General features: G+C 41.0%; 1 protein-coding gene across 1 annotated transcript in view; it reads right to left on the bottom strand.

The window, feature by feature from the left end:
* The window catches only part of CEP192 (centrosomal protein 192), a 101,819-nt gene that overhangs the window by 15,718 nt on the left and 60,498 nt on the right, over window positions 1–25,603 (bottom strand). Inside the window, exons 25-44 of the mRNA XM_018556828.1 lie at window positions 25,422–25,570; window positions 24,936–25,166; window positions 24,233–24,358; window positions 22,587–22,730; window positions 18,998–19,058; window positions 18,687–18,826; window positions 15,457–15,555; window positions 15,251–15,363; window positions 14,981–15,154; window positions 14,143–14,233; window positions 13,002–13,181; window positions 11,143–11,403; window positions 10,622–10,734; window positions 8,566–8,675; window positions 6,625–6,766; window positions 4,718–4,881; window positions 2,709–2,832; window positions 2,509–2,614; window positions 1,703–1,901; window positions 878–957 (exon numbers count right to left, since the gene is read on the bottom strand). Coding sequence (XP_018412330.1) covers window positions 878–957; window positions 1,703–1,901; window positions 2,509–2,614; window positions 2,709–2,832; window positions 4,718–4,881; window positions 6,625–6,766; window positions 8,566–8,675; window positions 10,622–10,734; window positions 11,143–11,403; window positions 13,002–13,181; window positions 14,143–14,233; window positions 14,981–15,154; window positions 15,251–15,363; window positions 15,457–15,555; window positions 18,687–18,826; window positions 18,998–19,058; window positions 22,587–22,730; window positions 24,233–24,358; window positions 24,936–25,166; window positions 25,422–25,570 — 2,807 coding nt within the window. The remainder of the gene's footprint in view (window positions 1–877; window positions 958–1,702; window positions 1,902–2,508; window positions 2,615–2,708; window positions 2,833–4,717; window positions 4,882–6,624; window positions 6,767–8,565; window positions 8,676–10,621; window positions 10,735–11,142; window positions 11,404–13,001; window positions 13,182–14,142; window positions 14,234–14,980; window positions 15,155–15,250; window positions 15,364–15,456; window positions 15,556–18,686; window positions 18,827–18,997; window positions 19,059–22,586; window positions 22,731–24,232; window positions 24,359–24,935; window positions 25,167–25,421; window positions 25,571–25,603) is intronic.

Genomic DNA, 25,603 nt, shown 5'->3' with positions numbered 1-25,603 from the left:
CTCAATGAGGTTCCAAAAATAAGTTTGTTTGAGTAATTGTGTCCTTGGGGGAGGGGGGCTGTGTAGATACTTCTGCATTTTTTTTCTATGAATATTCATATTTCTAAATAAATAAATTAGATGTATAATATACTTTTTTTTTTTATTATGATGGTGTTTTCCACTTGAACCTCTTTTGATGTCCTATTAGTGGGAACTTGTTTTCTTTTGTGGTCCTAGTAAGGACACGTAGGCTTTAAAAAGGAGAACTATGAGGCGAGTGCTTTTCACTCACCTCATAGTACTAGCCGACCTGTGACAATGAGACTGTCACAGGTCGGCTCAGTAGATCAGGAGGTGAGCGAACACATACCGGCGTTCGCTCACCTCTCGATCCTGTCACGGCTCTCTGCCGTGACAGGGGAGGGGCTGGATTCCCCCCTCCCTGCTCCGCCAGCGCTGACTGGCGGAACGGACGGGGGAGGGTACAGCTGGCTCTGCCTCTAGATAGGCAGAGCCAGCTGTCAGTCACGCAGCTGGGAGGATCCCAGCATAATTGTCGGGATCCGCTTCAGCGTCTCAGTATACCTCGAGCAGCTGCTCGCGGTATACTGCGGCGTCTCGGTATACCTCGAGCTACAGCTCGCGGTACACTGAGCCTAGGGTGACGGGAGGACGCTAGTTTGTATCCTCCCGTTGCCCTAAGGAGAACTATGGGGAAAAGCCCTAACCCCATAGTTCTCCTTTAATTGGAAAACTATGTAAGGAATTGCATTTTTGGCATATGTTTAAATATAGGGTTGAGAAATCCACTCTTTTTGGGGTTCTCCATATCCATGTAGCTTTTGGAAAATATAATGTATTTAGGTCAAAGATTATGCAATATTCATCAACATGCCTTTACATAGGGGGCTGCAAATGACGAGAGATGCCATTTAACGTCTTCATCACCTGGATTCTCCATTTCCAAAAAGGTTTCTAAAGAAATAAAAGAAACAGCTGATTAGGTGGCTCTACTGCAAATTAATTTCCAACTTCACTAATATAATGGTCAACCATATTAGTCTAATACAACCTAAAACATTACTTTAAAGCACATACAGCCATATAGAAGTCATAAAACAAGAGCCCAAATGCTTTTTGTATTTGTGTCCCTGGTTCCGGTGCCCAGACTGTACACTAATGGTGAAATTCTTCCCAAGCCAGCAATAAGCCCATCCCCACTCTGCATAGTCCAGTTGTCTCTACTGAAAATTGTCTGTCTAGTCTTGGACTATTAAATGGTAATGAGGAAGGGTTTTGCACTGACCTGGGAAGAAGTGAACATGCACATTAATACTAAGAGATTCATGGGGTCAGAGAAACAGATTAAGAAAAAAGTACAGTTATAAAGTGCAAGTTGCTTTGCGAACTGTCAAGTTCCCAATAGGTGGTTAAAAAAAAAAAAAAAGAAGAAGAATGATAAGAAGAAAAGGCACTTTTCAGGCATCTGGGTGAATAGGGAAAAAAAAATCAACAGGTGAGGCAACATTTATCACAGGATGTAAGGGAACTATAATTTTATTAAACATTAGGAAACAAATCACCTATCTAGGCAAGTGGTTTTGAACGTCTATGGAGCTTTGCTTGTCCTATAAAATTGTTTTAATCTGTATGACGAATGCAGAGAACAAAATGTGTTTCTCTGATCACAATAGACATCTGTCTGGTAACTAAAGTTTACCTGAGCTTTCTCCAGCCGCTGTTTTGGGAAATACAAGGGTACGATTCTTTAATTCAAGTACAGCTGAATGAGTTTTAGGGAGAGGTTTTGCAACATGAACTGGGGTCTCCAGGCGGGGTGCAAGCATTGGAAGGGATTTTCGGCCTCCATCTCTAGGCCCATCCATTGCAGTGCCATCAATTATTTGCACTTTAACCATCTGTGACAGTAAATAAAGACAGATGTCAGAGTTAAAAGTCACAGTAAATAGAAGGAAAACAAACGTGTGCAGGCAAAAATAGTTGATAAAATGGTTAAAGTCTTAAAGACAAAAATTTTTTTTTAACTCGCTGTAAATTTCTTTTCTGAGTCCATTGAGGGGGTTATCCTGCCAGCCCCCGAGGCTATAAAAATCTACCTTAAAACGGTCGGCTTTACAGTAGAAGCGATTCTGGCGACTCAGCTGTCACCAGATAGCTTCTATGGCCCGGTGAAGGGGTCCCCCCCCACGCTGTGTTTCCCGGGCTCCATTGCCCCTCCTACGGGACTGGCTTCTTCAGTGTTGGCGGGAAGCTGGGGAGGAGATGGACGAAACTCAGTTAGTCGGCCCCCCCACCCCCCCTTCTATGGGCAGATTGATTCACTTCCGGTCCCATAGCTGTCAGTGCTGGGCTCCTAAAGCCCAGCTATAAGCTATTGAAGCCAGCTGCATAACTCATTGGTTCCAGAATTAACATTCTATGATGTACAAGAAAATTTTATGGCAAAGAATACGCTGAGGCATACCACCTGCTCTTTAAAATACAGTTTGGGTTAAACAACTCTACCTTTTGTCCATTATCACAATGCACATAGATATGACCATTCCAAGGAAGCACAATCTGCTTTTTGGACAAAGATGGGTTTGGGTTTACAAGTATTAGTGTGTGACTCCTAGAACAGAAGAAAAATATTGAAATGTATATTTTAAAAATTAAATATAAAATAAAAGAAAATATAAAAACATTAAAAAGGCAGCAGGACTTACTGTGGATCAATGCTCCCATGCTGTGGTGTTACTGTAAGCCAGTGAGGTGGCCAGGATAAATCAAACTCTAATAATTTTGAAGACTTGTTGTGAATCTGTACTTGCCCAGTTCCAGCAAACCCATCTGGGATAGAATGGGAGAAAACAGCATATCATCAAGGAGAGCAAGTGGTTCTTAATATATTACTTTTTTGAACATAAAGTCAGCTCAAATGGGTCAGGATTCATTTACACTGTTGCTTATTAAAGTGGAAAATGGCCAAAAATTCAAGTACTGCATGTGTGGCTGCACGGAGTCTCACAGTAGGCTTTTGTGGAATCTCAGGACCCAAATTCTTGAGGACACTACAGCAGGACCATGTTCTTGCAGGATTTGGGATCCTAAAACTGGTAAAAGCCTCTTGCAGTCCCTGCATAGCACAGCTGGAGTGCGAGTGGAAAAAGCAGTACAAGGAGCTCATCATGTTCATTCAAGAGTAATGAAAGGAAAAAGCAGAGTGACAGATGAGGTTGTCACTGTGCTGTTTCTACAATTACTGCTCAGTATCAGACTAGGGTATGTCCAGGACCTCCCTGGTTCAGAGGAATTGGATTGACTGATCCTGGACATCAGACCGAGGACATCTGGCCAAAGAAAAATAGTACTGCAGAGGAAATCTCTGGATTGATGCTGGATATTACAGCAAATGTTGCATATTGTATCTTTTAATAGACTACATTTATTTTTGGCTGGAATTCAACTTCAAGGAAATACAGCCCTTGATTGGCCAGTGTTGACAAGCTGCATACTGTCTAGTTCCTTCCTCTGTCCATCCTCTTATTGCCTTCTGTTTTTTTTCCCCCCAAGCACAAGTTCACTGTAGCACACCTGATTGGCTACTAATACGGCCTCTCCTTGCCTTAGTGGTGCTGCACAGGGGATTATAGAAAGCCAACATCATGTCAAATAAAAGGTACTTATCACTGGCTGCATAAAACAAAAATAATTTTATTAACTACATAAAGTTATTCATTTGGGTTTTGGAGTTGGCACCACCAAACTGTCTGCTCTATAATTCAACACAGCATCTCCTTTGTTTTGAATGATTTGCAGCACCCTTAAACCCCCTTCCTGATAGCCCAGGGCATCAAGGGTGCGCCCTCTGTGGGTGTATCATCAGGTCTCCTAGGAGGATGCTGCAGAGAGTGGAGCCATATCATGTTTAAGTGGTGCTTCTTTCTGCAGGATTTAGGATCCACCCCGCCAGAGGAAAGGAAGCAGGGCGTCCCAAACTCTTAGATGGGCTTTAGGGCAATTTTACGTTGTCTTACATGGAGAAATCCAACATTAGAAAGTTTCACTTCTGGCAAGAAACCTGTGCACACTTCAGGGCTGGAGACTTTTTGGGGAAAAAAAAAAAAAAAAAAAAAAAGGAACTTGTCTATAGAAAAAAAAAACCTCAATTATCATACAAAAACTAAATGCTTTATGGTAGAACACGACTGGAGAAAAACCCCAAATGATGATGAACATGATAATAGATAATGCCATAACTTAAAGTGACATTAAAGTCAAAAATGTTTTTCCCTCCCCCCAATGTTAATGTCAGCACTTACCTTACATAATGTTTTAGTCCGATCTTCTACTTTGTCCTTTTCATCGGTCCGATCCAGCGCCGACTCCTCTGAGCTTGCTGGTACTTCCTGTCCCACGTTGTCTGCAAGCGGGTGCACGCGTCCATAGACTTCCCTTGTGTCTCTGCCCGCGTCCCGGCCAAAAATGCGATCCGCGCATGCGCCCGCCCCAAGATGCTTTGAGGCCGCCTGAGAATTTTCACATTTTTGGACGGGAGCGCGCAGGGAAGACACAGGTAAGTAGTAACCCTTTTCAAAGCGGGGTTTTTTTTTTGTTTTTTTTTACACTTTTTGCATATACCTACTGCTTGCTAGAGGCTTTAAATTTTCCTTTAACTTACAAAAAAGAAGAAATGCTTTATGGCAGCAATACATCACATAGCCATGGCACAAACCTGTAGTTAACTGAAGACACCCTGGTTGCACAATAAATGTATTTTCAGATTTGTTGCCACTTCTTAAAGATACATCAGCATTTGACAGATGAGGTCCCTGAGGGCCTTTAACAGGCAGAACGTCCAATGACGTGTTTCTAGTGCTTTGAGTATTTTCAGTAGTTCTAAAATAAAAATAAGACACAAAAACAGGGAAAAAAACTCTAATTCATAAAATGTGCATAAATGTTAGCTTTCATAATGTTATTGTTTAATGGTTTAGTAACAGAATTATGATCATGTGTTAAAGTACAAAAATATTGCATTGATGCAGAAATCTCATTTTGCATGAAAAGGTACCATGGACAGCCAGGAATGGATCCATTCTCCTCAACATGCTTCATAAAGTCATTTTAAAATCCAGTAGTAATAACAAAAAAAGTGTGGAAATGTTCTATTTCAAAGTTGAAGTCTGGGCATATGAAGTCTTAACCCTTGCAGTGCGGCTAACCCGTTCTTTTAGTCTAGGTGCTAAAAAAAACTGATATATACTCACCCAAACCTCAGTTGGCTGCTAGACCGGTCCCGGCAGTCCCTCTGCTCCTGCAATGTAAAGTTCTGCAGAGTCCTCATGTCCAATACAATCTACTGGACGTGATGACTCACGGGTTCTTAGACCACCAGAGCGAAAGGTAAAGAGGCTGCATGGAACGGTGTAAAAATCAGCCATGTCCAAGTTTCAGATGTGTATGTCTATCATAGGTCCCTAGACAAAACAAGCCACGCTGCAAGGGTTAAGATTACATATGCCCCGGGTGGGTTTTATTTTATTTTTTGAAATAGCTTGTTATTCGTGGCCTATACTTGATATTAGGTGACAATGCCCTGTCTCCAATTGTTGCCCTTCATTAACACCTTGTCACTCACCCAACTGAGACAAGGGCAGTACTGGAGCACACTGCACAGGCATGTTCCACTGCTGTCACCACCACCCGAGAAGTGAGGTGCAGAAGTTCTTGGAGTTTGATACTAGGGATGTTCAGATACCAAGTACCGTACTCAGTACAAGTATCATACTCGGTACAAGTACAGATACTTTTCCAGCTCCAAGACAAGACTAGAGAAAAATTCAAAGGTTAGGAGGCAGCTGTCAATTTTAAGGAGCATACGGAGCTCCTGGGATTTGTGAATCCCTGTTTTAATGTATGATTTAAAAAAAATATATACAGTATAAGGGATGCACCGATACCATTTTTTCAAGTACTGATACATTTTTGTTTAATGTCATGTGACAGTTTCTAAAACAATACAGACTAATGATTTCAGGACAGTGGTGGAGTGCCAGAGCCAGGTCCCAGCTGCAACCCTGGTAGTTCTTGTGAAAATGCCAAGTATCGGCACTGGTATCTTAACATCCCTAGTTCATACATGTAAAGGAAGTGGCTGCAAAATGCAAGAAAAGGTGAAATCCAAAATTTGAAAAGTAAACATGACAAATGTTTATGATGCAAAACGAGTTAACTAATGTCATTTAGTTCGGGTTTACATATACTTTAATGACTACAGGCTTAATTCGCAAAACTATAAGAAACATTTCCCCTTACTTTTAGTAATGAGAGCTGAAAATAAAAGTGATATATCTGATAATATTGATCATTATCACACCAGTTATAGCTTTGTGAATTGCAAGGAAACATTTTATTTTATCCAAAGCTCTCAAAATCCTACCCATTTAGAAAGCCAACTGTTGATGGCAGGTGATTCACTCTGGACGGGGTGTTGCAATATGGCAACACACACAACCTTTTGTGGAAGATTTTACACTCACAGATACTATCATTTGCATAAATGTCAGCTCACATTTCACAGATCCTTTATTTATCACATTAAACAGACTGACCATTATGAAGGCATGTGACACTTCTTACCTGCCCAAGCCAGTGCCTAGAAAGGGTTGAATAGATGTTCCAGCCATGTTAACATCAGTTCCTTCAACAACAGACAGCATGATTTTGCGCATATTTCCATAGAAAAGTTGGATATCATTTGGTCTTTGTGGCAAATCATAGACTGGTAATTAAAAACAAATAATCAGACAGTGTGAGTGTATATTTTGCATGCACATATTTTATATTATGACTTCACCATTTACCTTTTGATGGGGCATGCACATTTTACTATGCATTCCATTCCTTTTGTTATTTCTATTAGAGATTTGTAAATGTGACATTAGAGCCAGCTCATTATTTCACTGCACCCAGCCTCCTACATAACTAAATGCACTCATCATTGGGCTCTTCATTTCTGGAATTACAAATACCTATATAAACCCACCATTCCTCCATGTTCTTTGCAGTGTGACCCTGGTCAGGGACATTCCTAGTCTGCAGGAACGACTAGCACAGGGCTCAAAATTTCAGGTCATGAGCCACTAGCCAGGCCTGAAAAGTTGCTTGCCACTAGTTGCCCTGCATAACGCAAACAAACACAAACAGGGCACAACACACACCAGCACAACGCACGGGGCACAGTACATTACACATACAGCCACAGCACAACGCACAGGACATTACACATGCAGCCACAGCACAACGCACAGGACATTACACATGCAGCCACAGCACAACGCACAGAACATTGCACATGCAGCCACAGCACAACACACAGGACATTACGCATGCAGCCAGAACACAATGCACAGAGCATTACACATGCAGCCACAGCACATTACACATACAGCACAACGAACACAGGACATAGCACATGCAGCCACAGCACAACGAACACAGGACATTACACATGCACATTCACCCACAACACACACATGGCACCCCAACCGATCCCCTTCAATTACCTGCTGGCAGGGGCCTGACACTTGGGACCAACTCTGGTCCCATGCATAGTTATTGCAGCTCAGGCTGCATGAAGGGGACCTGTGGCACAGTAAGCTGTTGGAGCCCCTCCCATGGTCTGCCAGTTCACCCCAGGGCTTCCCCTGTATTGTGACGTCCATTAATTTAGTGTTCTATCATAGTGTTCTTCATCCTAATATAGCTAGCCCCTTTCTGCCTCCCCTAGCAGAGGCCCTCGAGTGCCCAGATCGGTACAGAGTGTGGATAATGTGGATGAGCAGCATCTCTCACCAGCTCTATCACTGCTTCCTGTTCTCAGCACTGCTCCCGCACATGACAGACCAGGGTCCCCTAAAGAGGCAGTGCCCGGCCACCCACACAGAACCGCAGCAATAAAACCTAACCCAATACCCCCTATGTGACACACTCACCCACTGCTGTCACGGTGGCGCTGTAAAGTGGAACTACAGCTCCCATAATCCTCGGTGCACAGGCAGGAAGTTATGCTGTTGCTAGGATACAAGAACAGACCTTAGTAAAGATGGCTGCCGTCATGCAGCCATCTTTAATATGGGAAGATGCATGGCTGTGAGCAGAAGCATAGGAGCAAGTCATCGGGCATCAGGCACTCGGTCCATGACTGAGTGTCTGACTCAATGGCTTCATTTCCACTCGCCCCCTCGCAATTTTCACTCGCAAATTGCGAGGGGGCGAGTGGAAGTTTTGAGCCCTGGACTAGCACATATGTGTGACAGACTCCGCTGAATTCATCTGAAAGCATATGCTTTGTGACAAAGTTATACTTTGCAAATAAAGCTGGAAGTGAAGCTGATTTGGCCTAAAAGGCACCTAAAATACAGGGCTGAAGTGCAGGCGCCTTATGCAATGTCATTTTCTATAAAAGCGCTTGCCAGGATAGTAAAAAAATAAATAAAAGAAGAAGACTGATATATAACTGACATGTACTATAAAGCTTCTACCTTACAATTGTACTGAATAAAATTAATTTTCTTTTACCTTCACAGACCAGCTGCTCACCAGGGAACTCTTCATCAAATCTTGTATTCCTTAACTTTGAAAACTCTGCAATTACTTTTTGGGCCACTTCTGGCTTGTATAGTACTGCCCTGAGGTCATGGAAAATATTTTACCAAAATAAGCATGTACACATTTATCACAATTTCATATACAATAAATAAAAAAAAAGACAAATATAGTTTACAGCTGCATATAAAACAACCAAAAAGAACCCAAGCAAATCCAGTGTGTTTTTCGAAATGTAATTTCAATGAAAACACAAATTGCTGATATTGTACATTGTATACTATATTGTAAAAATTGCAAGAGTTATGCTTTGGAGAATCTGGGGTCCTTTTAACGGACCCTAAAATCCACCTAAACTGGAATAATCCTTTGACACTGCATGGTTGTGTTATACCTGTGAACTACAGTCAGTAGAGCAACAGATTTGTCAAACACATATTTGTTATACGTTTACAAAATATTTATTAGGAGAACTATGGGGAGAGTGAAATGCTCTCTAGTTTGAGCCGGCATGTGACACTGCAGCTATCACACTTCGGCTCTATAGATCGATAACTTAGTGATCACAAACCGCTGATGGCTCAGTTTCTGATCTTCTCCCTGCAGAGAGCGGTGACTCAGTCCTCACTCCCACCAGGGATTCCACCCCCTCCTCTCCATCCCCGCTCCGACTGGAGGGACGGATGGTGAAAAGGGCGGGCACAGTTGGCTCTGCCTTGATAAGCAGAGTCAGCTGTCAGGCAGCGGAGTGGATCCCGACATTATTGGGATCCTTCCTAGTTGCAGCACAACATAATTCATCCAGCAAGTAATATGGAAACCTTGACCATGGAAAAGATTGAGAGAGCACCATTTCCTCATGAGCTATAGGTGCTTCTCTTCACAGTGAAGACTGCACAGTAACTACAGCCCCCACCCCAACAGTCCCAAGTTCTTACAAAGGCTCAGAATGCGTTAAACATTCAATATGAACATTTTTATCATTTGCTTACCACCAACAAAGATTACAGAAATCAGGGATGCACCGATACCGGTATTTCGGTATCGAGTAACGATATATTTTTTTCCCCGTACTCGCCGATACCGAATACCGATATTGTAAGTCCCATTAAGGAAGCCAGGCGGCGTGTAATGACTCGACATCCGGCTTTCCGATTAGCAGGGAAGCCGTTCCCATGCTTCTCGTCACCAGGTAACGAGGGAGCATGGAGCCGGCTTCCCGGCCAATCAGAAAGCCAGGCAGCGTGTAATGACTCGCTGCCCGGCTTCCCGATACCGGAAGTGTCGTGCTAGGCATTGGACCATTTGGGCGAGTACGGTATTGGTGCATCCCTACCAGAAATCTCAATCCCATAATATCTGTGTTGTCTGTGTTCTATAATTGTGTGAATTTTAAAACTCAAAATTTAGTATTATTTCCAGTGCTTTGGTATTTTATAAATTAGGTCACATTTCCCATATACACGTGCATGATTTACACTTCCCAGCTTTTCTCTTGATTATGTGTACTCTATGTTATGTAAAAAATAGTGATGCCACACAACTGTCAACAGCTGCAGCCCTGACAGCAAGTGTGGGATTTCTATAGGAAACTCCTGTTAAAATACAATTTCCACTATTCCAGACATTAAGGAAGGAATATGACTGCCACCATTGCAGAGTGATTTTTAGGTTTGTCAAGAGTGGAACTGAAATATCCAATCACGGATATTTCCAGACAAACTACACTCCCAGTGTGGAGCCGGATTGCACTTTAGCACACCAAGAAAGCTACTTGAAATAAGTTGAATGCTTGTCAGAGCCAATAACCCTTCAGTGTTTACAAGCTAGGATTAAACATCGCTCATGTGTATACAGTTATACCTCTCATCCGACACAAAATAATAAGCAACAGAATGCCATATTAAATGCAAAACAGGTTTCCTGACAAATCTGATTAAAAAACAAAATAAACAACCTCCTGACCAGGTGACATTTTTTAAACAAGGCATGATCAATACATGCAATTAAACTGAATTAAAAATCTTACCTGCGAAACTGCTGTCGGGATACCTCATCACCGCAGAAAAAACATACTGTACATAACTTGTTCAGCTGATGACATGTCTCTTGGTTTACTGCCTTGTAGGATATTGTAACTATCTATTTAAAGTGAAATACAAGACAACATTTACAATATATTTGACCAAAAATGCAAGCTTTAACTGTAAATTCTAAAAGGATTTTCCACTCTATTGCAAACACGTGTACAAATGAGGAAAAATATGGTTTATGAAAAAGAAACTCAGTAAAGAACTCCAAAAAGAAAAACAATTTTGCAATGGGACTACAAATAGAAAGAGGGGCAAGAAACCTGTAAGGTAAAAGAATTGAAAGCTAATAAATCTGAATACTTGTAAAGGAGAAGGTGGGGTGATCAACTAATATATAACAAATTGCTAGGTGAGCGGTGCTCTATATTGAATCTCTTGGGGGCTGTTCGATACTAGTTTAGAACAGCTGCCTGTTAAGAAAATACAGCGATAGGCTCAACGTGTCCAGTAGCTTTACCTCTTGTGATCCTTCTTTCAGAATAAACTTATCTGGAGTCACAAAAAGCACGTTTGAATCCACAACAATATTTTTCTCTACATTAAGAAAGCAGACGGCTTTAACATAAGCAGCTCTGGAGCCTGTGTTCCTGATAGAGAAGCTTGCTTTGCTTATTCTACCAGGCAATACACCATTTAGTGTCACCATGCAGCTGTCCGATAACTTTTTCACATCTTCAAGTATTACATTGCTCGTGCCTCCATAGCCAGATAGTGGAATCTAAAATGGAGAAAAAAAAAAAAAAAACCTTCAGTGTAAGTTACCATGCTTTAGTCACGTATTACATAACTCAAAGGCCAACAAGACAGATTTAAAAAAGGTACACAACATCTATACATGTGATATAAATGACTTGCTTAGGGCTTCTGTATTTCATTATAGAGTTCAAATAAAAAGCCACTGTGGCCATAAAGTATATTGCAGTTTACCCGTTTTACTTAGCACATCATCTCTGAAGCTGTGAGACCATGCTGGTGGTGTAAATACAAACGCCCCTCCCTAATTTCCTTTTTTTTCTGGAACACTGGAAGTTTCATGAGCATGTTAAAGACTTTGCCCCTGAGAAACTTTACTCTCCTCATAGCCCCTCCTGCAGTTAGCATTTCAGGTGGCCTTGTACTACCTACTGCCACCCCTACACAAAACAATGTGAAGATCAGACGCGGCAAATATAAAGACTACAAACAAAGAAATAACTAAAGCCCTTCCTAATGCCCAGAGAAAAGCCTGATAAATCTGGACTACATACAGCTTGTCTGGAGTTGGATCAAGAAATGGTCTTATAGCATATTTAAATCCCATGTTTGATTACTTTAAATTCTGTTTTTCCCCGGTTTCGATATAGCCACTAAGCAAAAATACTCCCTTCTCAAAAAAATTGCTGATGACTCATATCTTTCACCACGTTTTAAGTGCCCTACTAGGATTTACGGTTTACTCCAGGAGTATCTTTTGTGCACTATTGCTCCATAGCAGATCACATTGTGGTCTGCATCAGTTTTGAAGGCTTTCTGTCTGTTTAAACAGCCCCGATGCTGGCGACGTACACTGTACGTCGTCAGTCACGAAGGGGTTAAAGGGCTCATCCAACTACTCTAAAGAAAGAGGATCCAGAACAGACACTTAAGTGGAGCTCCTGCTTCATTGGTTTACCTGGATATGACAGCTTCAGCAAATTTTGTAGTAGCTTATATGGCCATTCACATTTGGCATTTAATTGCGTGATTTCGGCTGCAATATCACTTATATTTGCAGCGCAATATCGCAAGAAGTCACCGTTCAATGATTTTCAATGGAGCTGTTCCATTGTACAGCTCCATGATGCCAGTCGCTTGTGCAGGACCCTTTTTCAAGGTCGCCGGAACGTCACCCGAAAAGTTGCGCTATCCAGGCCACGCGGATCCGCTCGAGGTAAGTGTCGCTTAGTGTGAATGGGGCCTAAAGCCTGGTATGCACTCAAGCTTTAAGAAATCCTTCTCTTTGCCTTTCCCTATTCTGGGAAGTCACCAAGACCTGAAAGCTATAGTCTGCATTTAGTATAACTCACATAATTGTTCTGATGCTCTGTATAGATCTCATGCATCTCTTAGTAAAATCTAATGTGCACAAGGGTCCCATTTGAGGCTAATTAACTCTTAATTCATATGCATAAACCTACATTTGGCAGTGGTCATAAAACACAGCGGACGTCGGTGAAATATATGCAAAGACAGTGCAGTTGGTCTCAAGCTGTGCTAAATCCAGGAGAATGCCAACAGAAAGCAACGGTCCCACATGAGCACACATAAGCAAACCATACAGTTTAACCACAGACTTACAGTAAATTTGATGCCTGGTTGTGAAGACTTAATTCCGGACTGTTTAATCTCCAGCTTAGCCAACATGCAGCCTATATGAGTAGGAGAAAACATCAAGTGGACAGACGAATCCTCCTTAGGACGAATTGTGAGCTCAAGATTGTTTGTCAAACGTTGTTCTGATCCGAATGTACTTTGCAACTACAGGAGGAAAAAAAAAAATATATATATATATATATCATGAAGTTTACTACTAAGGCTAGTATACACTTTTCTAGATTTAATAGAACTATTACGAAAAATAGTGCTGTGCTGCAGTATAGCTTGCGGGGTTTTTTTTGCATATTGAATTGAATATGCGGTGAGCAAATTTTGTATGCAATACAATCGGTCAGTGTGTTCAATTGGTAAGGGTCAAATGTTACTTAACAAGTACAACCCATTGAGTCGAGACATCCATGGGACCTAACATGAATCCTAAGGATAAAGACTTTAGATTTAAAATGCAAAATTAAAACCAACAACATTCTCCAAAATGAAAACTGCTCACAATTTTACAGTAGTGATGGATTATTCCAACAGTAAAAGGAAAACCATGAGAGAAATATGGAGGAGTCCAATACTGACGTTTGGTTGCCTCGATGTCCCTGGTTTTTGCTGTTTTTTTGTTTTTCCCCACTGGCTAGGAATAAGCATACATATAGTGAAGTCTAAACCCCTAATCAGAATACATGTTCTGGGTCAATGCAGCTATTAGATTATCTCAAAAGCCAAACACGTTGCATTTTCTGCAGAAGAATGGCAGCCTACATGTTCATGTACTTTAACGTGAATATTCACATAGCCATCCTATTTATGACAAAATACAGCCAACATGAATCTTTGTCCAGCAGACATGCACATCTACTATTAAGAATGGACAACCACCCTTTAAAAGCCTAAATAGCAACACACAGTGGTCTCAGTTTATATATGTACATCTGCACCAAAAGTTCTGACAAAACGTTAAATGTACCCCCTCTTTGCAGTTCAGATGCTAGCCTGATATTCACATACTTTACACAGTGACTGCTACCAACCCACACATTGTTTGACAATACATATAATATATAGCAATTCACAGTCAAGAATTCTAGAAGAGAAAAAAATCGAAGAAAAATACCTGAAAGCAGTCTTGGTCCTGACCCCTTATTATGAGACGAAGCTGCTGGCTTGCAGTTGCTGACATGTTCCTTAGTATCAATTTTTGCTGCCTGTGAAAAAAAACAAAAACAAAAAAATTAAAAAAAAAAACACACATTTCTTGAAGAAAAAGAAAAAAAAAAAAAATCTTAGTTGCATAAAGAAAACCTGCATTTTAAGATGCAATTGCAGACTTTGTTCTGCACATGCTATTGTCATTAGGGCTGCAACCAAGTAGTCGATAATGAATAATGAAAATAGTCAACTACTAGTCATCGATTAGTTGGGTGGATCCACTAGCTCTTGCCTCCATGCTGGGAGGAGGGCACAGCAAGTAGTGGGCGAGCGCAATAGCCAGCTTGCTATTGAAATTTGAAATGGCCAATAGCAGGCTGGCTAAAAAAATATTCAGACAACTAATCGACTATAAAAATAATCATGAGTTGCAGCCCTAATTGTCATGGCTGTGATAATACTCCTTTGACTCATATTTTGTCAATCACTGACCTGGAACTCCTTAGCAGCCACTGAAGTTCAAATTCCTGATCTGCATTCATGTTTCTGGCTTGTGACTCAGAAGGTACTGAAGCCACTGGATTGGTATGACAGCCAGGCAACAAGCTTTCCAAATAGACGTTAGCAATGGCAGCATACGTATTTCAGTCTGTGTTTCCTTTAACAATGTTATTGAAGCATTAACCATTTAACTACTGCCAATCACTATACTTTCAGTAGAGTATTACTTTAGCTGGTAACGTCACAGCCCCAACATTTACCAGAAGATGAATCTGCCTTATGCCATTAAGGTAAAGACTTACACTGCTCTTCCAACACCAACTCCTCCCCATGCTATGAACTGCTTGTTGGAGAGAATTGAGGGAACATCTGAATAACTTATGGCAGTGGAATTTGTGTTTCCTGAAGACTCCATGTCTCCAACCAACATCACTTCGTACTGTGGACCTGATGGCTGGACCATTATTTTTAAGGTACTGTGGTTAAGGGAAAAAAAAAAAAGAAGAAGTGACAAGTAATAAGACACAAAATGCTATAGGAGAAACAAAATATATTTGACTTAATCAGCATACCTTTGCTTTGTTTTTGAATGACGTGGAGAGAACTTAATTGCAACTATTTGTTCTTCTCCTGGTGCAAGGAACAAATCTTCAGGGTCTACAGAAAACCCATCTTCATTTGGACACTTTGCAGAAGAACGACATGATTAACACCACAATGAATGTCATTTTTTAATTAAACAGTAAACTCCAGTTACAAAAATGAGAAACTGGAGAACACTTACCATAACTTTCAAATGAGCAGAAATATTCCCTGCATTTTTTAATGGGAGCAGTTGTTTAGCAGATGATCCAACGATACAGGTTAAACGGATAATCTTTGGAAAGAAAGAAAGGAAAAACGGAAAGGAAAGAAAGGAAGAAAGTACAAAAACCACATTACAATTCTAGATCTACAAATATATTCTATACAAAAAATAAATTATGGCTACTGGCCCCCAGGATTACCACCTTTTGTCCTAAGGAGAACAGAATGAGATGGGGGACGTGTTGACATTTTTAACCGCTTCAGGACCGCCCGCAGTCAAAATAAGTCTTGGTCTTCAAGTGTTTATACCAAGAACACGGATACTGCTGCAGTCGTGTTTTGTATAGTTTTAAACAGCCGTAACGACTGTTTAGATGCAAGCGATTCAGCGGCATTGCTTGGACAGTGTGCACCCCCTTCACCACCACCCCTCTGCTTCATCAGCTTCTTTGGGGTACCTAGGTGACATTAGGGGTCTGAAAGACCCCTGATATCTCCATAAAGGGGACCAGTCACATCATATTTGCAATTAGTAATAGCAATACAGTGTTAAAAAAAAAAAAAAAAAGTAAAAATGAAAGAAAAAAAATGCAAGAAGAAAATGTATTCAAAGTCCTCTACCCCCACATACATTCAAACGCGCGTCGGATATACCTACATGCATCATGCATAAACGAAAATTGTGCAACACCGTTAAATATCGCTGAGGACATCAGAGTGAGAGCATTAATTCTAGGACCAACAGTCACTTAAGACTAAACTCATGAGCAGTAAAAGCTTATAAAGTGTCACCTATGGGAAATTTTGGGCATTGTTTTTCACAATTTTAAGGCTTCACATGTTTGGTATCTATTTACCCAACGTGACCCAGTCTTTTATATTTTACAAATAATTGGATATTATATTCTGTTTGTGTACTAAATTTCATTTTAGTGTATTTTATCCTAAAATACTGTTTGGTAAACATTTGCGCAAATACCGTGCGGCATCAAAAATTGCAACTAGCATTTTTTTTTTATTCTACAGGGCCTCTGCTTTGAGAAAATATATCATTTTTGGGGGGGTCTGAAGCTCTTTTCTAGCCACAAATTCAGATTTTATCAAGTGTGCGCAAATAGTAAGAAATTGCTCTGGGCAGTAAGTGGTTAAATCAGTGTCATTAAATTGGACCTTCACCCATATCTTAAAAAAAACAACAAACACACCCTTAGAAATGTTTAGTAATGCCCATCTACAAACACATACTTCTGGATAATTGCCGGCTTTGTATTCTTTGCAAACCTTATTTCTCTTTTCTTCCCCAGTCTTCTGACAGTGGCCATGTTAACAGATAAGCCGTTTTCCCCATAAAATCTCCCATAACAGTGGTAAAATTGCTGTCTAGAGATGGCATAAAAGAGGTGTGGCCCCAGATGTTAGCAGCAAAAGTAGACAGGGAGCCCAGCAAGGGACTGATACATTGTCACCCCAAAGAGTAGAACCTATACCCAAGCCAAGATGTAACTGTGCGGCCCAAGTATCCCCACACTTGTCAACCTTCCTACTTGTACCGCCCCACAATAACTCATGGCAGTAGTGAGAGGGTGCCCTGTGTCAAGATACTCAATGGCCACAGGTGACCCAGGAGAGCAATGCAGCAATAGTGGTGCAGCTCCCTGTAGGTGGCGTGGCAGCAGAGCACGTGTGCCGTTGAAGGTGTGTGCCAGAAGAAGAAAAAAAAAAGGCAGGCCAATGTATTGCAATAACTTGGTAGGAGCTGTGCAGACCTGCATTTCAGCACCAAGCCTCCAAGGGAACCATATCATCACAAATTGTAACCGCCTTAAAATTATACCTTTCTCCAAGTGCGACTCTGAACTCGCAGAGCCTTACCCTACTGGGGACTGAAGCTACCACCTAAGCACCTGGAGGTCAATGATGCAGGTTACCTGGAAGGCTTTAGCTGCTTATCAGGATGCGCAAAGGTCAGCTTGCCATCCAATCTTCCCCATCTGGATGAGTAAGGGGGGGGGGGCTCAGGATCAGAGCTCCAAAAAGACCACATGGCTGGACATGAAAGCACCCTGCGGTTAACCACATGCAGTGTACTAAGTGCAGAGGACAGTGCTAAACATGGGTTCCAGTACAAAGCACTTTACAGGCCAGTACTACATCTTCCTTTTGGCAGGGTCTGTGTACGGTCTGCCAATGCTCTTCTGAGCGAGAAGAAAGTCAATCCAGATAGCTGCTGGAGACACTGCAGTTGGTTAGAGCAGCATTAGGGAAATTTGTTTGAAGAACAAGTAAAAAAAAAAAAGCTACTTCTCTCACAGCCGATAGAAGACATCTAAATCACCTAAGGACACTAGGAAAGGAAATATGGCAGACTGTAATTGGGAGGGGTTATGCAAGGCTGTCCAGATGCAATCACCTGAAGGTAGCTGCAGAAACCCAGTGGTCTAAGAATTAACTCCCTCTGTCCTGTGTGGACAATCACGAAATAAAGAGTGCAATGCAACTATAGGGCAAAGCCAACAAGCCTTTCCTGAATTGTCTGCGACCGACAGCTGTGCACTGTAGTTAGCACTCATAGGTGGCCATACACCTTACAATTATCTGCAGATTTTCTGTGGTCAGATGGAAAAAGTACAACAGATTGGCCCAGTTGGAGATTACTCCAGCCACAAAGTTAAGTGTAGATGGAGGAATCTGTTGCACCTTTTCCACCTGACCACAGAAAATCTGCAGATAATTGTAAGGTGTATGGCCAGCTTTAGAAATGACTGTCAAACTAACAGAAGAGGTGAGGGTAGCTGTTACAGAAAGAATCGACAGCAAAGACACAAACATTGTAGAGGGGGCTATCTCTAAATTAATGCAGTTAATTCATGATAAAACAAGCCCAGAATTTTATGAATTTCAAGGCAGTATAAAAAGACTAATAAGGACAGAATGAAAGAGCAGCAAAGGAAAACAGTCACAGTAGCAAAGCATGACAACAAATTTAGAGAAAAGCAGTTATTGTAGGTTGGCATGTGCAAAAAAAAGGAATGATTGGTTGAATAGTGAATATGGCAGAAACCACACAGAACACAAGTGGATCATAAAAGGTAATAAAATGCCCACTGAGTGGCTAATTCCCCATAATACCTTTAGCCAGAAGGTTTCAGCCCAGTCCTTTCAACAATTTTACAGCAAAAAAGTTTTATACTTTAACTTTACCTGCAAGTCCTTAGGGGCATGTATCCTTGCACAACCAACCCTTGCTCTTAGCTGGATACATTTTAGCATGCATGCTGGGCCTGGGCTGTCAATTTCAATATCGACCCTTGCTGTAAACTCTTCTGGTGGGCCAAGGGAACCTATCAAATAATGGAAGAAAAATAAGTATTGCAAAAAATGAGTGAGGGAGTGTAGCCAGCTAACAAACAATCTCCCTCCCGCTCCACCCCTATGTCCATCTCTATCTATTGATTGATATATCTCATTCAGAGTTAAAATCCCCAAAGGCTTCAAATAATGGACAGACATACCTGCAGAGTTGTAAGTCTGTGGTGCATGAAACACAACCCATACTGCAAAACACTCAGGCTCCTAAAGTAAGCACATATGTAAACGTTTTAATAAGGTGAGATGACATTTAAAAATAAATGTTGGATAGACTATATTTTTACTTGAATACTTTATTAGTTTGAATTTATTTAGCAGGGTAAGCAAGGACACTGGAAACAGGAATAGGAGCAACAGTGACTGTTGTATACGGACAATGCTGAGAATGAGTATACAATCAATAGAGTTATCGTTATTCATGAAAACTATTAGATAGTTTAACCAATAGTTCAATTAATGTTAAGGACATTTTATCATTGTAATACAGCGTACAATATCGGAGATATACGAATATTAAAAGAACAAGTCCATTTAAATCAATATTTTGGTGCTGGATTTAGAATTAACTTGCCAAGAAGATCCACACAGATCCTAAAACTGTGATGGTAAGAACTGCGCATTTGTACCATCTAAATTACACACCTGTCATGAACCTTAAACAGTATTCCAATCTCGTCTCTTGATTTAAATGTATTTTACAGTGTATTAAAGAATACAACAAGAGACAAAAAATGCTCGGGAGATCTCACAATTGGGGTTCTCAAAAAATTCAAAAAATATCATATGTTACAGACAGGCTTACCATTTAAGGAAAAAAAACAACCACCTGGTCCTATCATATTTTATATGGCTTATAAAAGACAACTGTCATATTTTGATGGGTTAACTGGAAGCTGGAAATGTAAAGGAAGTGAACTTAGAATAACAAAATGTGCATTTCTAAGTTAACCATTTTAACATAGTTAATATTAACAAACGCTAAATCGCTGGTCTACCCGTTCCTACCAGGATGGTGGGGGGGACCAGAAAAACAATTTCCCGGAGATCAATGTCATGGCAGAAGAGCAGAGCCTCCCCTGAGTATTGAGGGCCCGACGCCTCAACTCACCTTATCTCATAAGGTTCAACAGAGCATAAAGGGGGTCTATGCATGGAATAACAGGGCAGACATGCAACTCGCCAAGAAAATGACTACCAGGGAAGAACCACAAGGATAACATAGGAACCGCCGCTGTACTCCTTGTAGGTAACTCTGACTCCACCTCCTCCGGTTGGATCCCATGGAGTCAGCATGACCAAATAAGGTAAAAGGTACATGGGAACAACAGGCAGGGGGGGGGGGGGGGGAAAGGTAGACCTCATCCTGATCTTTTCAGAAGGTGGAATGCAGACATGATGAGCTTGGCTCTAACTCCCACCCATCTGCAAAGAGCAAAAACAAAAAATACTAGGGCAAAGCTCTAAGGAAAAAACTACCTGCCCTCACAGCAAGGTTTTCCATTTCTCCTCGATGGTAGAGGCATGCCAACTGTATCCATAGCAAGAAACTTCTCCAGGGAATGATACGATGGTGCAGAAGGAACTACCTGTTCTGGAATTCCAGAATGCAGGACAAGATTATGCCAAAGACCTATTTTCCAGAAGGAGGATGGAGAAGTCTTCTCCAACCTCATTCACTAGGCCAGGAACTAAATGATCCACAGGGGCAGAAACTTCATCCACAACAGCAGAGGGAAGAGCAGAGTCTAAGAAAAAAACGCCAGAAAAAGGGCACCTTGGAGAGGATGCCCCACCAACACACAACTCTCTTGCAACCGCTGAGGAACTGGTAACGCTCTGACCAAGGGGTAAGGACATGAGAGCCAATATGCTGTAAATTCCTCTGCTGAAGCAACATGCTGGGTTTACATTGCCTGCTGTTGATTAAAAACTCATCGATTTCTAACAAAATCCAGCCGAATCTTGGAAACATTTGGACCATCAGGATGACTTTGTCCAACAGTGCCCTTGTCAACAGTTTCGGCCACAGGAGGTTGTCTGATTGAACCACAACTGTGCAAACACTGAAGCCAAGAAAATGCATGGTTCAAGGGGTGAGACTGAAAAAAGTCAGAGTCCTGGGGAGCCTCTGATTAGTATGTACATGTCCTGGCTGACCAAAGAGGCCAACAAGTCCCTCAGGAGAGGGACAGTGATGGTAAAACCTGACGTATACCCTACACACCCATTGAAGGTACAGGACCCTAAAGAAACCCTAGAAACCTATCGAACATACAGATCACAAAAGAAACAAAAAACATTTCTCTGGGAGAAAGAATGGTGGTCAAGTTGGGGTACAGCTCCAGAGACCAAACTGGCACAAGAAGTAGTACAAGGATCTCTTGGTTCAGGAGACCCCCAAGGAGGCAGAGGTAGATATGTTTATCTGTGCAGTGACAGTTGAAGGTAGAAGGAGAGGAGCTGCAGAGCACTGGTAACAAGGGTTCAGTGTATAGTGGTTGGTTCAGCCAACCCTAGTATAAATTTTGAGCCAACTACAGTAGGCCTTGTACTAAGAGGCGCTTGAAGTTAATGTATTTTGACCTCTTTATAAATACATTGTTGAAAAAAATTAAACAAATATCATACATGTGACTGCGCGACATTAAAGGGAACTAAACTCAGGGTATCAGGCAAGGCCTCAGATACTCACAAAATTGGTAACCAGTGAAGGTCAGATGGCCAGAGATGAAGAAAGTGACTATAAAGCAAGAAGTAAGAACAGATCAGAGCTCCACAGGATTCTTTCCAAAGCAGAAGCAGCAGATGCCTCCTTGATGCTGAATGCCTAGAAAGGGCGCAGAGAGAATGACACTCGGCAAATGAAGGCACTCAATGCTAGGTAGTAACAAATGGAAAGCAGGAACTTTAAAATGAACTAAACAATGAGGTAGCTTCCAAAGCTTTGTCCGATCCACCTACTCACAGATTGAGTCTTAAAGACAGGGCAAGCACTGAGGCAAAGCCAACAGCTGACCTGGAAAGTGCTCCGCAGCTAACTTGTTACCACAATGCGGTTTGGAAATTGCCTCATGAGGAACCTAAAGCAAAAAAGGTCACTTCCAGGCATGCCCCACAATGTCCAATCCAGAGGAATACGCATACAAAAGACCAAGCTGAGGATAAACCACACCATAGAGCTAAAATCAGAGACCAGCTCTAGCAGAGATGTAGAGAAAAATATCAAATGAGGAGAAAAACATGGGAGAGAAAAAAAAAAACTCAGCAAATTTAAGTTCTACTTTTCACAGCAGAGCTGAAGAAAGGACATCCATCCTCCTAGGTCACTAATGGATAAGTGAGGCATGCTGGTAGTAGGAGGGGTTATCCTGGGCTTTGTCCCTGGATGAGAATAGACAGGAAAGAAAAATCTGTTAACTCTTGTAAGTTTACAATAAAAGACATCAACAGATATATTTCAAAATGTCCACAGGTGTGAAAAAGGAAGTTGATTTGACAAGCAACATGTCACAGAAGATACCAAAGTTATACTTTTTAGTCAATTGTACAGTGATACTTATATTTTGTCTAGTTGGCTGAAATACCCTTTTCTGAACTAGATAATGAAACAATAAAACACACACGTAAAACTAAAAGAAAGCCATTTTGGAATTTAACATGCGTACATTATATGGATAAAAAAAAAGTCACTTTCATTTAAGTAAATAATAAGTTGTAAACCTAGCGTCTTACCTGCCCATCATGTGATGCTTGCATAACATGACTTATGACAGAAGGTGAAGACATCTTAGAAATAGGATCTGTATGAACACCAAATCCTTTTACTAGATTAATTGGATCTTTGGAAAAAGTGAAGCAGCGCCATGCTGTAGCATTCTAGAAACATAAAAAGAGGTATCGTAAACATTATATAATTGAAACATTTTAAATGAATTGAAAGTTCTCTGAAGTATACGCAATCAGTTAAGATATTAACGCGAAACTTAACCCCTGCCCCCAATTAATTTTTTCCTTTTTAGCTTTCATCCTAAATTTACCAACTCGCCTGCCCAGCAAACCCAGCGTTGCCCTGTGATTTGCCGCTCAGCTGCCAAAACGCCAGGGTGCTGTGAAGCCATCTTCAATGTCAATCGAGAGCTGCTCATTAAGGCAGCCAGCGCACTGATGATGCACACTAGGTGCACCCTTCTCCAATAGCATGTCAGCCTTTCTTTAATGCAATGTAGAAGCTGAAGCCTCTTGAGATATGCGATGGGGAGGAGACTTCAGGAGTAGGAACATGTATTTCTCGTCTGGGCGAGAATGTAGTCATGGGGCAAAAAGAAGTAACACCCCACCCCAAAAAAAAGTCAGTTATTTTACCGTACGGAGGGGAAAGGAATGCAGTGGTGCAATGGAGGACCTTTTCTTTTTTTAGTGAGCGTCCACTTTAACAGTAAAGTAACAGTGTAGTGTTTCTCAAGAGCATTATATAAATATTTTATATGCACATACTGTACACATTAGGGAGTAAGGGGTAAGTGAAAACAAAGTCAGTATGTTTTTGAACTGTGTGAAGAAACCCCTGTACACAAAAGCATAAATATACAGGCAGAGTACAGTATGACATGCATGCAAATTCTGACCACACTGAAATCAACAAAGGCCACCCAAACAAGTACATTTAACTGAATGGAGAAGGAATGCACAGCAGCTCTAATGGCAGCTTAATCAGGTATAAAATGCACAAAGAGCTCTCTAACCAGCCTGAATTAAATTTTCCTTTTTGCTGCGCAAAAGAGCTTGGCTAGATCAGAAAACAATCCTCTAATTTTACTGATGAGCCTGGGGCTTGGTGCAAATTCAGTTCCTTAGTTTGCACAATGTCCGCTAAAAACTGACTGCCACCCCCTCCTCCTGACCCAATAAGGTGTAGGGAAGCGCAATCCCCACCCCCAGCTACAGGTTAGAAAGGAGATGGGAATTACCCAGCTGCAACTGCTACCGACATGGTCGGAAGGGGGGAGCGATGGTCACAGTTTTGAGTGGGCTTGGGGAAACTCAGGCGAATCATGTTCGCATCAAGCCCAGACTCATCATTCTAACTTTGATGGCCACCTTTGACAATTTTCCAATTTATGGTAAACTACATCCTCTTCTTTCTAACAGCTTTTCTAGTTCTGGAACTTTCTTTAAGACTTATTTGCCAAATACAAGTATAGAGACTGTAAAACAGAATGTAGTCACCTAAATCTCTTCAGCATCATAACAAAGGCTACACAACAACTTTATTACCAGCCTAGTGCTCTAATAACCCACAAATAAGCATCATGTGGAATTTGACATTTAAAAAAGCAAAAAGTCATAACATGAATCAGATCTTTGGTTTTAACACTTACAGCACTTATAATAAGTCTGATGGGCACTGTAGCACGAGTTCTATTCATTATTTTCAGAGGAAGTGCTTTCCAACCGCCAGAGGATAAATCCCCAAAATCTAAGCCTTCACTTTTTCCTGGGTCTACCTGTTTGGACAGGACAAGGGCATAATGATTATAATAAAAAATGATAGGAACATTAACAGTTAAAGAATCAATTTCCAGCCTGAATGCTCTGTGCTCATCAAATCACATACAACTATACAGTTGGCCCAGCATCAGGATAAATACTTCTATTTCAGTGTGGAAGTCTCATTTAAGTACCCAGGCTGGTTGAGGATGAAGTTTAAATGTAATCTGTATGCCATGGGTAGACAAACTGTGGCCCTCCAGTTGTAGTACAACTACAAATCCCATTAGGCATTGCAAGAATCTGACGACTTCCAAAGGCAGATGCATTATGGGATTTGTAGTTTCACCACATCTGGGAGGTCCAGAAATTGCTGCATACTATAAATTAAAAAGTATATAAATGCATTTACAGTCTTGCACTGTAAATGGGTGAAAAATTCCATATATTACAAACATAAATCAATTATACTTTACTACTTGTTTCTGATAAAGGCCTACAGCTTATAGATGTAAAATGCAGAAGCTATGCTTGCATTCACCATCAGAAAATACGTATTAAGTCATGTCAATATTTTTAGACACTTAAAGTTACCTCAAGTAAAGGATATTCTGAAACCGCAGCAAGTAGAACTTTAGAAGCCATAGTGTCTGCCCGTACAATCGACTCAGTGTCAGCAGAAACAGGCCAAGATGATACACTGAGAACACATTGGAAAAGCCCTGGTCTATGGGGCAGGAGGAGAATCTTTATGTCTTCAGATGCTCGAGGCCCAATTATTGTCTTGTTTTTAAAAACCAGACACTGGTGAGCCCCAATGTCAATCTGTGCAAAAGAAAAATATATATCAGTTCCAGACATACAAAAATGCATTTTTTCTCCACTATATAGATGGGGCAACATTCACATCTCAAGACATGCTAAACTTTGTATGGTCACAATTCTCAAATACTGTAAAAGAAGGCAAGAACATAAAAATCAAAAACCAACCCAATGTTCATTTAAAGCACAGGAGTATGCAATATTTATTAGTAAGAATGTAGAAAAGGATCTTTACTTATTGTAAGCGGCACCACTTACTTTTTCTCCATTTATTGCAATACAGAGAACTCCAATATTAACTTGCATCCATCTTTCATTTGGGTTAAATATATTCAGTGATGTCTGAGATGCAATTCCAACACAACACGCACTGGGAAAAGTGACCTCTTCAGGAACCAAAACTTGCCCTTAAAGTAAAAAAAAAATTTTTTTTTTTTAAA

This window comes from Nanorana parkeri, unplaced genomic scaffold (assembly GCF_000935625.1).
Source record: "Nanorana parkeri isolate BGI_ZX_2015 unplaced genomic scaffold, ASM93562v1 scaffold255, whole genome shotgun sequence".
Taxonomy (NCBI): domain Eukaryota; kingdom Metazoa; phylum Chordata; class Amphibia; order Anura; family Dicroglossidae; genus Nanorana; species Nanorana parkeri.
The sequence above is the reverse complement of the archived record's forward strand: the minus strand, read 5'-3'. Positions and strand labels throughout refer to the sequence as shown.